General features: G+C 37.2%; 3 protein-coding genes across 4 annotated transcripts; 2 read left to right on the plus strand and 1 right to left on the minus strand.

The window, feature by feature from the left end:
• Positions 1–119: 119 nt before the first annotated feature.
• LOC102582801 (uncharacterized) lies at positions 120–3,042 on the plus strand. Of its 2 annotated transcripts, none has more exons than XM_015314725.1 (2): positions 120–294; positions 1,706–2,185. In XM_015314725.1, the coding sequence occupies exon 2, from the start codon at positions 1,796–1,798 to the stop codon at positions 1,949–1,951; it is 156 nt and encodes a 51-aa protein (XP_015170211.1). In that variant the 5' UTR covers positions 120–294; positions 1,706–1,795; the 3' UTR covers positions 1,952–2,185. The 2 variants fall into 2 exon arrangements, with proteins under 2 accessions (XP_015170211.1, XP_006360199.1); XM_006360137.2 differs by having other exon boundaries at positions 125–294; positions 1,706–3,042.
• Positions 3,043–5,322: 2,280 nt separating this feature from the next.
• LOC102587005 (pleiotropic drug resistance protein 1-like) lies at positions 5,323–8,224 on the minus strand. The gene is made up of 10 exons (XM_015314714.1): positions 8,150–8,224; positions 7,875–7,929; positions 7,432–7,730; positions 7,061–7,342; positions 6,648–6,964; positions 6,339–6,567; positions 6,172–6,241; positions 5,921–5,986; positions 5,688–5,853; positions 5,323–5,455 (listed from the first exon to the last, which is right to left on the minus strand). Exons 1-10 carry the CDS (start codon positions 8,222–8,224, stop codon positions 5,323–5,325), a joined length of 1,692 nt encoding a protein of 563 aa, XP_015170200.1.
• A 2,905-nt stretch (positions 8,225–11,129) lies between these two features.
• LOC107063184 (uncharacterized) lies at positions 11,130–11,861 on the plus strand. The gene is made up of 2 exons (XM_015314721.1): positions 11,130–11,475; positions 11,799–11,861. The coding sequence occupies exons 1-2, from the start codon at positions 11,160–11,162 to the stop codon at positions 11,831–11,833; spliced, it is 351 nt and encodes a 116-aa protein (XP_015170207.1). The 5' UTR covers positions 11,130–11,159; the 3' UTR covers positions 11,834–11,861.
• Positions 11,862–13,626: the final 1,765 nt, after the last annotated feature.

Genomic DNA, 13,626 nt, shown 5'->3' on the forward strand with positions numbered 1-13,626 from the left:
CATTCATCACTAGAAAGGTCACAAATTCTAGATTAACCATACATTATCTTCCACGAGTCCAACCTTTGTTATCTATATTTACGATTTTACCCTTTCTTCTTCTCTTAGCAATTTCATGCTACCACTTCTCCTTAAATTTCACTTTCATTTCTTATAGAGCTTTTTTTTTCCTTCCTCCTTTGTGTTGTATTTCGAGTGCCTTATCATTAGATCGATACATATATATATCATCGTCTCTTTATTTCTGTTGTACCTGCGCTGGCAGAGTTCTTGGTTGGTGGCTATCTCCGACAGGTCTGTTTTTTTTTTAAATTTTTTTAGTCTATGATTTATGTTGAATTAAGATCTGTGTGGCTCGTGGGTATGTTCGATCTGATCATATTATCGTGTAACAGTGGTTGATTTTGGTAAAAATTGAGGCTTTTGGATGTGGGTCGAGTAGGATTATCAAAATTACATTTTTAATTTGGATATGAACTAAATTGAATTGGGGTTTTTCTTCTTTTTGTTGTTTATGTATGATTATTGATGTTGAATTGGATTTCCAGTAGCATCTTAAGATGATTTCAATTTTGTGAAATTGGGGTTTCTTCAATTACTTCCTTGCCCCGCTCTCTAATGGTGTTCTTGATTGGGAAAACAGTGAGCTAGTTCCAACTGCGAATACTAACTTATGCTGTTATGAAACAATTAGGTTTTTCTCAAGTTACTTACTGAGTCCCAGGCCCCTATTTTTTCTTTTAGGAAACTGTGTGCTATCTAATTATTTGTGGAACAATTAGAGATTTATGATTAATTCAGCTACATATGGCTAGCTAATTTAATTTGGAAAGAAGTGTACTAATTCAGCTACTGATTGCTAGCTTATTGTTGCATGAAAACAAATTGGGTCTTTTCTCTTATAAAGAAAACAGTAAAGTTTGAGTTTTTGCCAAACCGCGCTTCAGCGCATCTTTTCTCTTTTCGTTTGAACTTTCACACTTACTCCACAACGAGTGTATAAATTGTTGTTTTATGAAACAACTAAGTTAAAAGTATGAGTGGGTTTTTCCTTTGTTTTTCATTGAAAGGGTTAAATTATAATGCATAATGAAATTTCAAGATACTTAGCTGATACCAGAGCTCTTAAAAATTCCTGGTGTTCTTAACATTGAACAGCGGAATTATGGAGGATTTAGTCCCTGCAAATGATCAAAGTGAATTAGTTGGAGAACTAAGGCTATTTTGTGTGCTGTTTACCCAGATTCCTTGCTTGTATGAGGACTTTAATGCTTTGTTAAGCTACATATCTTGGGGTGAACGTTAATCCCAGCCGTCAATTTTGAAATATACTCAATGGCTGGCTTTGGTTGACTACCTGCATTTGTTCCACCCAAGAAAGAATCACTTGTTAATGTTGCGATTAATCTGTTCATGTCCTATCTTTCTAGCTGTTGCTGTGGTGGTGGTGGAGATGTTAGTTATATCTAGTCAAAGAGTTCTCGTGATAAGCAAGTTAATTGTTGTAAAGCATCTTTCGCATTATAAAAAAAAATGTTGTAAAGCATCTTGCTTATGGAGGCTCACGAGTCATGATGATATTTCATTTGTGTGGTTCTTTTTGTGAGACTTATGATGTGGTATAGTCTTTATTAGTTGTGTTGTGAAAATATTGTCATTCTAATACAGTTTATGTACATACTAAGTTTCTTTTGTCCGCTTATAGGAGGGAAGGCCATGGGAGTCATTTGAAAAAGAGTGGAACAGATACTTTATCAAATTTCAGTCACGATATTAGTTTGGTATTTGTTGGGTTATGGATAAATGCAAGGGTTGTGGGAAACCGGGAAGAATGGTGAGAGACAGGCTTGTGAATGCTTACCAGTCTTCTCTTCTTCATTCTCCTGTTGTTTCTGTTTGGGATTGTATTGTGCGCAAAATGAGGTATTCCTTCATACCTGAGTGGGTGTAGGTATAATTTTAGTATACTGGTTTCATAATAGTTTTTCATATTTGGAATCATTAGTTTTCGCTATAGTATTAATAACAGGATATAAAAGGAAAGAGAAATAAATAGTTGTAGAGATAATGTATACCTCTTAAAGAAACTTGTAACAAAAGGAAATTCGAGAAGGTCTAGGGACAGTAGATCTCAAAATTTGTCAACAAGATGGAATGTGCTAAAGCTTCGCCTGCTGTTAGAAAAGGGAAGAAGAAGCAAGTAAAGGATGAGATGGATCGAATTAAGCAGGCTGAGAAAAAAAAGAGGCGCTTAGAGAAAGCCTTGGCTACTTCAGCTGCCATTCGCTCAGAATTGGAAAAGAAGAAACAGAAAAAGAAAGAAGAACAGCAAAAGCTTGATGAAGAGGGTGCTGCGATTGCTGAGGCAGTTGCTCTGCATGTCTTGGTAGGTGAAGAATCAGATGATTCATGTGAGCTTTTGCTTAAGAAGGATAAAGAAGTCAACCAATGGGATCTTGCTAGAAATTTTGACCTTTTTATGGGTGGAGAAAGAGCAATGCTTCCTCATCAAGACCTCTCAATATATTCAGTTGAAGGAACACAGTGGGTGTCTGGTCCCAATGGAGATGGATGCATGTGGAATGAGCAGGAAAATACCGCGTGGATGGTGTCTTCTGTACCTTGGGTAGGGAATGTTCACCATCAATGGTTTGATGAAGGGAATTGGGAGGTTCAAAGAATTTCTGCTGAGCTTCTTGCAGCACAGGCTGTCTCATCACTTCAGATTGCAGGAGATGCTCCAGTGGACTCATATGTCTTCGATCGGATGTTGCGGTAGTGAATTGAAGAACTTAAGTCTATCATCCAGTTGGCAGTACCTTATGAGATGTGTTTTTTTTTTTGTGTTTTTTGAATAATCCCATGTATATATTTCAATTGAGAACTGAATCCGCATTGTGTGCGAGTTTGTATGCTTGTGCTATGTTCATGCTGGAGCTTTTGAAATTCACTATATGGATTCTGAATGATTGCCGCACTTCGAATGATTATGTCTTCTTGTGTATGGGAATCTACAGCTGAGTTTCATTAGACTACAGATTATACTGAGAATGACCATGTAGGAATTTGAACTTTCTTTTGGTCTTATTGAGCAAGAAAGTTATGTGTTCATCTTTTAAGTGGTTGATTTATCATTTTCTTATATATATAGTTTCTAAATATTTTTTACCTTGCAAGTATTTGTTGTTAGCGGCCGTAGTGCTTTCAGTTTCCATATTCTATATCCAGAGTAGTGCAAATGTTTGTGTTTGTATACAGAGTATATAAATGCATATGAAATAAAGTTTTCCATTCTTAAATTGAGCAGGGAAAAAATGGTGAAAAGAAAAAAAGGGAACTTCTGTCATATGATTACCTCCCAGAAAACGTAAAATATAGCAAGGTGAAGTACAGGAAGAACATATGCCAAAAGAACTTGGTAACTGTCCACTCATATCCTATCATGGCATATACTATGACTCCATATATCATTGTCTGGATGAATAGGTAAGGGAGCTCAATCATAATCTGCATAACCAAAAATATTCCATGATGATGGTTAATAGAGGTTATGGTACTAGGATATCAGTGGAGTACACGGAATTTTCAACAAGAAGTGCTCATATATATGTAAAGGTTCATCTTGCAAATGTGTGGATGTCAGGGACTTCGATGGTTCTAAGTATTTTACTCTCTGTCACAAAATTGATTTTTACTTTGTATTATTTTCAAATGGTGTATGGCTAAATGACACCCCTTAATATAAGATGCTTCCGCGACTGCAGGACATGACAGTTTATCCTTTAGGCATCAGAAGGTTTCCAAGATTTTGAAGGAATCAGTGCCAATCCATCGAGGAATATGAATCTGTACCTTCCCAAAAGCATAAGGTAGAGCTGAATACATCCCAGCTGCTCTTTTCCTATAGAAAACTGTTCTCTCGATGGAGATGATTCGCTGAACTGCTGAAGAAGTTTCCACACTAAGAAACATAACAGCAGCATACATAGAACCTATGGCATTGAAAAGATCTCATTGCCTTCCCCTGAAATTTGGTGCAAGCAAAACATTAGACCTGAAACTAAGAGAAACAAATGTCTTGAAAATCAGGAGCAGTTCTTGTAGTGTATCTTTTTATTTTTTTCCTCTTTACCTCTTGGAGCCAAGATCCCAGAATATTGTTCCAAACATCAGAGCAACGAAGATTGTAAACAGAAGCCTGATTGCCGTGTATGGAGGATTTCTCCAGTATGATCACTGATCAGTGCTGTTTCCAGAGGCAAGCTATGCATTGTGTGAAGAAAGACTGAGAGTACTTTGTAGGGAAGTATAAATCTTTTGACCGTGGGGATAGCACACTTAGTTCCTTAATTAATGCTTTGTTTCTCCTAAATTATGTGGTAAACGAGTCTACTTTTAGAATCATGATTAAACATGTCAAGTTCTGTTCAGTTTCAACTAAAGTTTCAAAAAGAATTCCATACTTACACAACTCTGAGTTCTTGTACAATTCTGCAGAGTCAATTCCAAGAAGTGCCCTTCTTGTGCTGCAGTAGTGATCTCCAACATCCATGTTGCAGGATTATAACCTTCTTTTATCTAAGGTACTCCATCAATTCCCTGAGGCAAAAGAGAAAAGAGCTATTTGTTTTAGTACCTAGCCAGCATTATGATGCCAATTATCTTATCTATATTTTTCTCACCTCGAAATACTTAATAAGCTGAGTAGAATGGCGTGCTAATGGGGACTGACATATATTTCTTCACCTCCCCATTTTAGAAGTAGCAGCTGCAGAGTTTGTTGTAGAAGAATTAAGTTGTTTGTCTCTAAATAAAATTATTTAAATTAAACAAAGAAAATGTATTCACCTCATCAAAAGCATCAAATATGTCGATGCTTGGCTGATGAATGGTTGCATACCACTGTTCGACCAGTATCTACTGTATTTCTCACCGTCCTCATCACTATTGCAGCTGCCCTAGCATCTAGTCCTGCGGTTGGTTCATCCATGAATATAATGGAAGGATTGGAAACAAGCTCAACTGCAATTGTAAGTCTCTTTTGCTATTCAGTTGATAGACCATTCACTCCAACGACTAATTCTCTTTATGGGGTTAACTCTACAAGCTCCATGACCTCTTCAATATACATCTGCAGCATCAATATCTAGTTTAGGAGCTAGTTTCTATAAGCATTACCTGAGTGATTTTTCTTATTTCTTAAATTTACCCTTCTAGTTGCAGTGTCAACTTCCTGAGGCAACTGAAGCCAAGCAGAATATTGCAGGGATTCATATACTGTCACATGTGGTGAATGAATGACAGTTTGCTCACAGTATCCTGCTATTCGAGCAAATGTTTTTGCTTCTTGGGGTACCCTGATATAGTGATGCTTCCTTCTATGTGTCCACCAGTTTTACTTCCGGCTAAGACATCCATCAGGGTGGTCTTACCACCTCCAGTAACACCCATAAAGCTGTCAAAACTCCAAGTCAAAAAGTACCACTTACGCCTTACAAGAGTTCAAGCTGAACCTTAGTAATACCCTGAGCTTTCATTTCCTGGAGTCACATCATTACTTTTATTTTGTGCAGGATAGAAAATTAGATCAAAACAAGTAGAGCTTTTATCATCTGCAGCATTTGCTTGTGAAGTAGTTTCAAACAGTTATAATACTAAATTTTCTAATGAGTAATACTGCAACTTACTGTGGCATATCTACCTCATATCTGATATCATCAAAAGCTATATAAAGGGGCTCAAAAGGAAGAATCATTCCTCTTTTGCTGTTCCTGTTTGCATCGGCCTCGTTGATGCTTTCTACTCTTGAAGACATAAACCTGGAAGATGCACTTCGTAGAACTTCATTTCCTCCTGCGTTTTTGTAAACTATATATATCAAAAGATCTCCTTTCTACTGTTGATAATTCAGTAGCCCCACCCCTTGTGTTGGCTATCCTGTCTGTCACAGTTTCTTCAGATAGAATTGGCTGAGGTTTCCCAAAAGCTGCACAAATAGCTCTCCCACTTAGTCAATGTGTATTCCTTCTATAGATGGTATAGAGAATAGGTTGCATAACACGAGTTTCTGAATCCTTACGGTTGAGATAAGTTAGGGCCACTGAAAAAAGGAAATTGAAGAGCAAAAACATATATATCCAAGAAGAGCTCCTACTCCTAACCAATACCAACTTGCAGATGGAAAGAGTCCACACAATTTTAAGAGTGTTTCACCTAAGGTATCTGCGGAGTTTGGAGGAACCTGCAAACCAAAGAAAAGGTCAACTTTCAATAATGCAGCCTTGACAGTTTTTTCGTTTTAATAGAAGTTCATAATCTCTTACCTACATGCACCCAACTCTTCCCGAGAAATTCATTGACAGCAATGACATTTTGTGCAGTTTCTCAACACTGCATGAAATTTTACCTCTAGATACAACGAATCCACCCATAACCATAACTGTAAGTAGTGCAAATGATACGAATGTGTTTGCAACTCTTAGATTTCTTCTAAGAGCTGCTAATAAGCGAAATAGTGCCGAGGCCATCTGGTTAACACATGTAAGAAGCAATATCTGTTTTAAAAACCTGCAAATTGTGAATCAGTCTCCATCAGATTGGGAACTGAAGACACTGTTGCATAGGAATGAAAAAGACTGATTTTTTACCTCCCACTAACTGCATCAAATCCTACAACATAATGAGTCATACACACCCAAATGCAAACTTCTACAAGTGTGATTGGTATCTTAAGAATCCATGTAGGCAGAGCATATGCCCATGCAAGAAAGAAGAGAAAATCGCGCTGTTTGTAGAGACTGGAAGCTTCATAATACTGAGGGCAAGTTCTGAGTATCCATTGAACATAATCATCATTACAGCAAAAAAACAGTGCACCCAAGTAAACACCCCCATCCCTTGCTGTATTCTTGTGCAGCTCCGTTCGTAGGAATAGTGTCATTGTTATGAAATCCATTATGATAAGCTGGAAAGTAGAACAGAATGTTTTGTTTACCTCAAGATTAGTATTCAACAGCTTAAAAGGGTAATTTTTTTTTCAATTCTTTTAAATGTTACTCACTTGTACTATCTTGAATATATAGATGAATGAATTCCTCTTCATAAGAAGGAATTCTCTAGCTGAGCAAGCTTTCAGTAATTCCTTCTTGCTAACACCATAACTCTGTGTGGTTAGAGCAGCAGGGTGGCTCTTGGATTTGTCAAAAGGAACACCAAGCTCATCCCCTAGCTTCTGTCCAATGTGAAAAGACTGGAACTTGTCTGAAAATTCCCTCAAAGTAATAAACTTATAAGGTTCATCTCGATTAGCCCAGTATTGCTTTTGCTCCTTCCGTGATGTCACCTGATATTAACACAAAAAGACTTAATCAGAAACCTGAAATGTTCCGCGATTGGGAATACTAAACAAACTCAGCTGTGAATGAGGCTTACTTCTAGTAAGAAATCAGCTTCTCCTTTCCTTTCAGGGCATTTGAATCCCATGTACTCAAAGAACCCTAAGATGTTTTCATGTGGACCTTGGTAAGCAATTTGTCCATCTGATAGAACTATGTCACCGACTAAGTTATAAGTTTCTCGTGCAGGCTGCAAGAGTAAGATCATAGTAGTTCCTTGAAGAATGTGGATTGATTGCCTGATTGAATTCATTGTCTGAAATGTTGTTGAACTGTCTAAGACAGTTGAAATCTCATCTGTGAATAGTGCTTTAGCTGGTCCAACCGTCGTCTCCCCTGTATGATATGTTATCATCAATTTTTTAGAACCTCAAGTACGATAATTTATTCCCTCAACCATTAATTACTATAGCTAGGTTCTGGATCATCAGGTTTTGCTCTAACTTGCAGTAACTCGCTTTTACTGTCCATCTGAAATGCCTTGAAACATTTCATCTCCAACGAGGGTATCAGCACAGATGTCAAGTCCCAATATCTGCAAAATTTGCAGAATGAAACTTTGTATTGCAGGAAACATTTCTTCATTGAACTTGTAATTCAGGAAATGACATCTTACCTTGAGAATATAGTCTGTTACAACACTAGCATCCTACCCTTCTATTGAAGCTGCGTGTTGGACAAAAAACCAATAATCGAGTCATTTCTCATCAAAATTGACAAAGAGTAAGACTGAATATTTATTGAGACGTCTTTACCTTCATAAAGATATCAACATCAGGATCAGGCTTAATGTTTGCTTCCTTCTCTCTCACAGACAACTCAGCTAACATTTCCACATAATTTTTAAGAAAATGTCCAGCAGTCCAATTCTAGAGATGAAACTTGCTTAATTATCAGAGTTCATAAGATGAGAAAATGTCTCCGGCCATATCTGGGTCCAACTCCTTGACATCTTGCGGAGAAGGCTAGTGTCTCCCTGACTGTTAATTCTCCTATATGAAGATCATTCTGACTTATATAAGCAGATGCCCTTTGCCATCCCATGACCATTGTATGTCACACTCTTGGATATTTGAAAGCCTCAGCAAGAGCCAAGAATGCATAAAGTCATCGACATGAAATTCAAGATTGCCTGAATTAAATTTCTAGTCTGTATGTGACTTATGTTTCTTACTTTATGATCTCGAAAGATTATGAACGAAGAGGATATTCAAAATTGTTCCGAGTATGAAAGTGTTTTTAACAGAATAGTCTCCTACCTTCCTGGCTTGACAATTCCGCTGATCTCATGAAGAATTGGCAATGACCTCTTTGTATTTGAAAGAGAATGAAGAGAATTCAAGAAACCCTTTGCAAAGTAACAGCATGATCAGCACCTTGCATGAAGTAATGGCATATATCTTCAATACTATTTATGCTTGATAAAAGTTCAGATTAAATTACCTCTAAGATGTTAACTGTGAAGTTGAATATTGTAGGTACACCTCTATTGCCAACATTAGTTTCTGCATCTACACTCAATTGATCGAAGCGTACTTCTATTCTTGGAAGATCAAGACCAACTCTGTCATCTTCGAAAACCAAGAATTCATTGAGGTAAGAGTATCAAATATCAAATATCTAATTGTAGGTACTACTACTAGACCATTAATCAGGAAAAGAACTCTATTTCAGTATCTACGACAGTTCATAAGAGAACGGGCGTTTAAACATTTGATATGACAGAATCTTAAGTCTAAACGCCGAAAATGACATCATAGGTAGGCCATTTTACCTGTCAATGCGTTGTTTGAGCTTTAACAAGAACTTCTCATTGTCTCCCTCAGCAATTTTGACAAGTCTCTCTAAGAAATTCCTCTTCTCTACTAATCCAAGATCTGTTACATCAACTTCTCTAGACTGTCCTTGTTCACTTAATATACCTCTCCTTATAGTAGCCCATTTCAATGCTTCTTCATCGTCTTCTGCTCGAGAAGACATCGAGAACACATCAATTGTACTACTCAATCGGGCGCTATGCTAACCTTTAAAATGTCTCTAGCAGTACTCTCCATTTTTATTCACTTGAAAGCTGCAGAACAAGTGAATCAAATATAAGTCAAGTTGAATGCTTGGAACAGTTGTTGCTTAATGAGGCAAGTCAAGTGTAGCTACAGCTTGTTCACTATAGGTGCAAATAATTAAGGTAACAAAAAGACGGGAGTCTTTATACTTATTTCCTTCTGCTCTTCTTGTTCTGTCTAATGTAACATTTGATTCTAGAGGGTCTTTGATTCTTGAAATTTTTGGAAGAAGTGTGTAATTTTTAGAGGCATACATAAATAGAAGGTTCTTCATGAAACTTTTATGCACTTAAAGTATTTTCTTAACATGCCCCTTCATGTGCGGCCTTTTTTATGACTCAAACATGTGAAAATTCTTTTTATTACGGTGACAATGAAGCTCAAGCACAGTCCTATTATACCATATTGAAGAGTGTGACAATATGTTACAAAATTAGTAATTGTTTGAGACTGAGTTGTTAGTGTTAATAGGAGTGACTTGAAAGATAAGCAAAGATTATAAGTTAGTTAGGATTAGTAACTAACTGTTAGTTAAGTTAGTTATGCCTTACTAGTTTGTTACAAGCTTACAAGCTATTGTATATAAATAGATACATATACATAATGAATACAAAATGAAGAAATAATAAGAATGAAAGCATAGAGTGTTTAACACTAGCAAGATTCATCTTCTTTAAAGATTACTTCATCTTCTTCCTGATCTCTATTACTTCTTCTTACTCTCATTATTCTTTTTCTTCTTCTCCCTAATTCTAAGTTTTATAAAACTACATGGTATCAGAGCTTTCAAGCAAGTAATCCATTGCTTGATTCATACTATTCTGCGACTATTCGACATGAGTGATTACAAATCAACTACGTGAAGATTCAGTTCAAGAATGACACCAAATTCTGCAGATTCGCAGGCACAACCTACTGGTTCTAGTAGTGGTGCTGCAATTGTGATAGATCACAATCATCCTATGTTTCTGCATGCATCTGATGTTAGTGGAGTACAAATAGTATCGTTTCAGTTGACTAGAATTGAGAATTACTCAGTTGGTTTAGGTTAATGAAAATTGCATTGCTAGGGAGGAACAAGTTGGGGATGGTTGATGGGTCATGTAAGAACGAGGATTTCCTAGGATTAGAAAATAATTGGGAAAGAGTCAATGCCATAGTGTTATCTTGGATCATGAATTATGTGTCAAAAAGCTTGTTAGGTGGCATAATGTATGCTTCGAATGCTAGAGTAGTATGGGATGATCTGTTTGAAAAATTCAACAAGATCGATGGGTCAAGAACCTTTAATCTGCACAAGGAAATTGCAACTTCAAGTCAAGGCACAAGTTTTGTGTCTGCTTACTACACTAAGCTCAAAGGACTATGGGAAGAATTTGAGGCCTTAGTTCCAGCACCAGGGTGTGCTTGTGCAGGTTCGAAAGAGTATGTTGTGCATCTTCAAACTCTGAAATTGTTTCAATTCTTGATGGGGCCAAATGACTCTTACTTGCAAGCAATAAGTCAAATTCTTATGTTAAAACTAGTACCTACTGTCAATCAGGCATATTCCATGATTCTGAGTGATGAGAATCAGAGATCTGTGGTAGCTAATGCAGGAGTATTAGGTACAGGACCAGCTAAATTGCAGAGTTCATTTGATGCTGTCATGTACTCAAGAACAAGTGGGGCTCAATAGAGGTTCAAGAAAGGGTATAATCTGATGTGTGATTTTTGCAAGATTAAAGGGCATACTAGAGAAAATTGTTACAAGATTATTGGATACCCACAGGACTTTAAGTTCAAAAAGAAAGGAAGTAGTAATTCTGCATACAATGTAACTGGAGAGGTTGATGATAGTGTGAAGTCAAGTACCAGTACTAACTCTAGTGATGCAAGAGATGGACACATGAGAGGTGATGAAGAATTCAGAACTCAGAGTAAACTGGACTCGTGTGCATTGACTAGAGACCAATATTCTCAAATTTTGCAGTTGCTTGAGAAAAAATCAGAAGTTCCACATTGTGTAAATGCAGCAGGTATGAACTCTACTCTAGTAGCTGCTTCTAACAATTGTTCAGGTTGGATCATAGACACAGGAGCCACTAATCGTGTTGTGGCTGACTTAAATCTTTTAAAAAGACATTCCATATGTAAGGTTGCAACTCCAAAGAAGGTACACCTTCCCAATGGTGATAAAGTTGTGGTGACTCATTTAGGGTCAAGTACATTAGATGGAAACAATATAGTTTCAGAAGTATTTTACATTCCTCAATTTAAGTTCAATCTCTTGTATGTTACAAAGTTAACAAAAGAATTGAATTGTTCAGCTTCGGTTTTCCCTGACTTTTGCCTATTTCAGGAACTCTTCAGTGGAAAGGTGAAGATGATTGGTAAAGAGGATGGAGGATTGTATATTCTGTCCAACAGTATAGATAAGGAAGAAGTTGTGTTAGCAGCTACACACACTGAGCATAAAGCTAGAACTACTGAAAAAATAGATACTCAGTTACTACATCAGAGGCTTGGTCATGTTTCTAGTTCTGTTCTAAAAAAGTTGTTAAGTCATAGTTTAGCTGATATTACAAAGATTGTAAGCAAATGTGTTGTATGTCCTTGTGCTAAACAAACTAGATTGCCTTTTCCTGTTAGTACATCCAGTAGCTTAAACAACTTTGATATGTTACACATGGATTTATGGGATCCTTATAAAAAGCCTACATTTGATGGATTTAAATACTTCTTAACTGTTGTGGATGATCACACTAGAATGAGTTGGGTTTTCTTATTAAGAATGAAGTCTGGTGTATGTACCATTTTGAAGTCTTTCTTAGCATATATAAGAACTCAATTTGATAAACAAGTAAAAATTATTAGAAGTGACAATGGTACTGAATTTGTGAATACAAATTGTAATGACTTGTTTAAAGGTTTAGGCATAGTACATCAAACTTCTTAGGCTTATACACCCTAATAAAATGGGGTGGCTGAAAGAAAGCACAGACATATTCTAGAGATTACAAGAGCTATAAGGTTCCAAGCTAATGTTCCTTTAGAGTTCTGGGGCTTGTGTGAAAACTGCAGTATATATAATCAACAAACTACCTAGCATTGTGATTGCAAACTTGTCTCCTTTTGAGAAACATTATAATAAACAACCTTCCTTACATCATTTAAGAGTATTTGGATGCCTATGTTGTAACATCCGGCAATTTGAAATAACTATGAAGAGGCATAGAATTGAAAATAGTCATTTTTGGAAAGAATTTAAAAATCTGGAAAATTTAGTTAAGTATGGGAAAGAGTGAGTTTTTGGCCAACTTTGAACAGTCATAACTCCTAACTCAGGATGATTTGGGTGTAGTTCCAGTTTTTTTGGGAAGCCCGTAGAATGATCTTTCCAACACCGCTGAGTTTACTCGATTCCGAGTTCGTATGAGTGAGTTATGCCCTTTCGAAGTTGGGCTGTTGGTAAGGGAAGTTAGTCCGGAAATTGTAAGGGTATTTTGGTCTTTTCCCTAGCCTTGCCTTTTGGATATATATTAAGGTGTTAGACTGATTTTAAATCAGTTTTCCCTTTTATAAGAGTGAGAGTAAGGGTTTGTGAGTGAAGAGGAGAAGAAGAGGAGAAAGAGAAGATCAAGCAAAGTTTCGTCGTGGATATCGTCGGGGGTGATCCCTACTAGGTATGTGAGTTCATAGTGTTGGGATGGTTCTTTCCCCCACACACCAAACTTGTTTTAAATTTCGAGAAAAGATCTAGTTGTGGTTGTTGAAATCTTGTGGTGATGTTTGTTGAAGTTGTAGTTGTGTTGTGTTGAAGTTCTTGTTGGTTTGGTGTATGTCTCCGGTGGTGTTTTTGAGTTGAATCTATTGTATGTTGAGGGTTTTGATGATTCTAAGTGTTTGGGGGGAAGAATCTTTGTTGTTGAAAGGCTTTATAGTTGGATAATCAAGGGGGAAAAGTCGGATTTTTGGGAAAAAGGGCTGGGGCGTCGCGCCTGCCAGCACGCCCCAAAGGGGGCTCTGAAGTCCAGCCCTTGGGGCGGCGCGCCTAGCAGAGCGCCCCAAACTGCCCTCTGAACTTTGTGGTCTGGCGCCCCGCGCCTCTCAGAGCGCCAAGGACGCCAACCTTTTCCATTCCTTCCCCACATTTTTCATGCATGTTCCTTGGTATTGTACCTATGTTT

Source organism: Solanum tuberosum, unplaced genomic scaffold, assembly GCF_000226075.1.
Source record: "Solanum tuberosum cultivar DM 1-3 516 R44 unplaced genomic scaffold, SolTub_3.0 scf00315, whole genome shotgun sequence".
In the NCBI taxonomy this organism is placed as follows: Eukaryota; Viridiplantae; Streptophyta; class Magnoliopsida; order Solanales; family Solanaceae; genus Solanum; species Solanum tuberosum.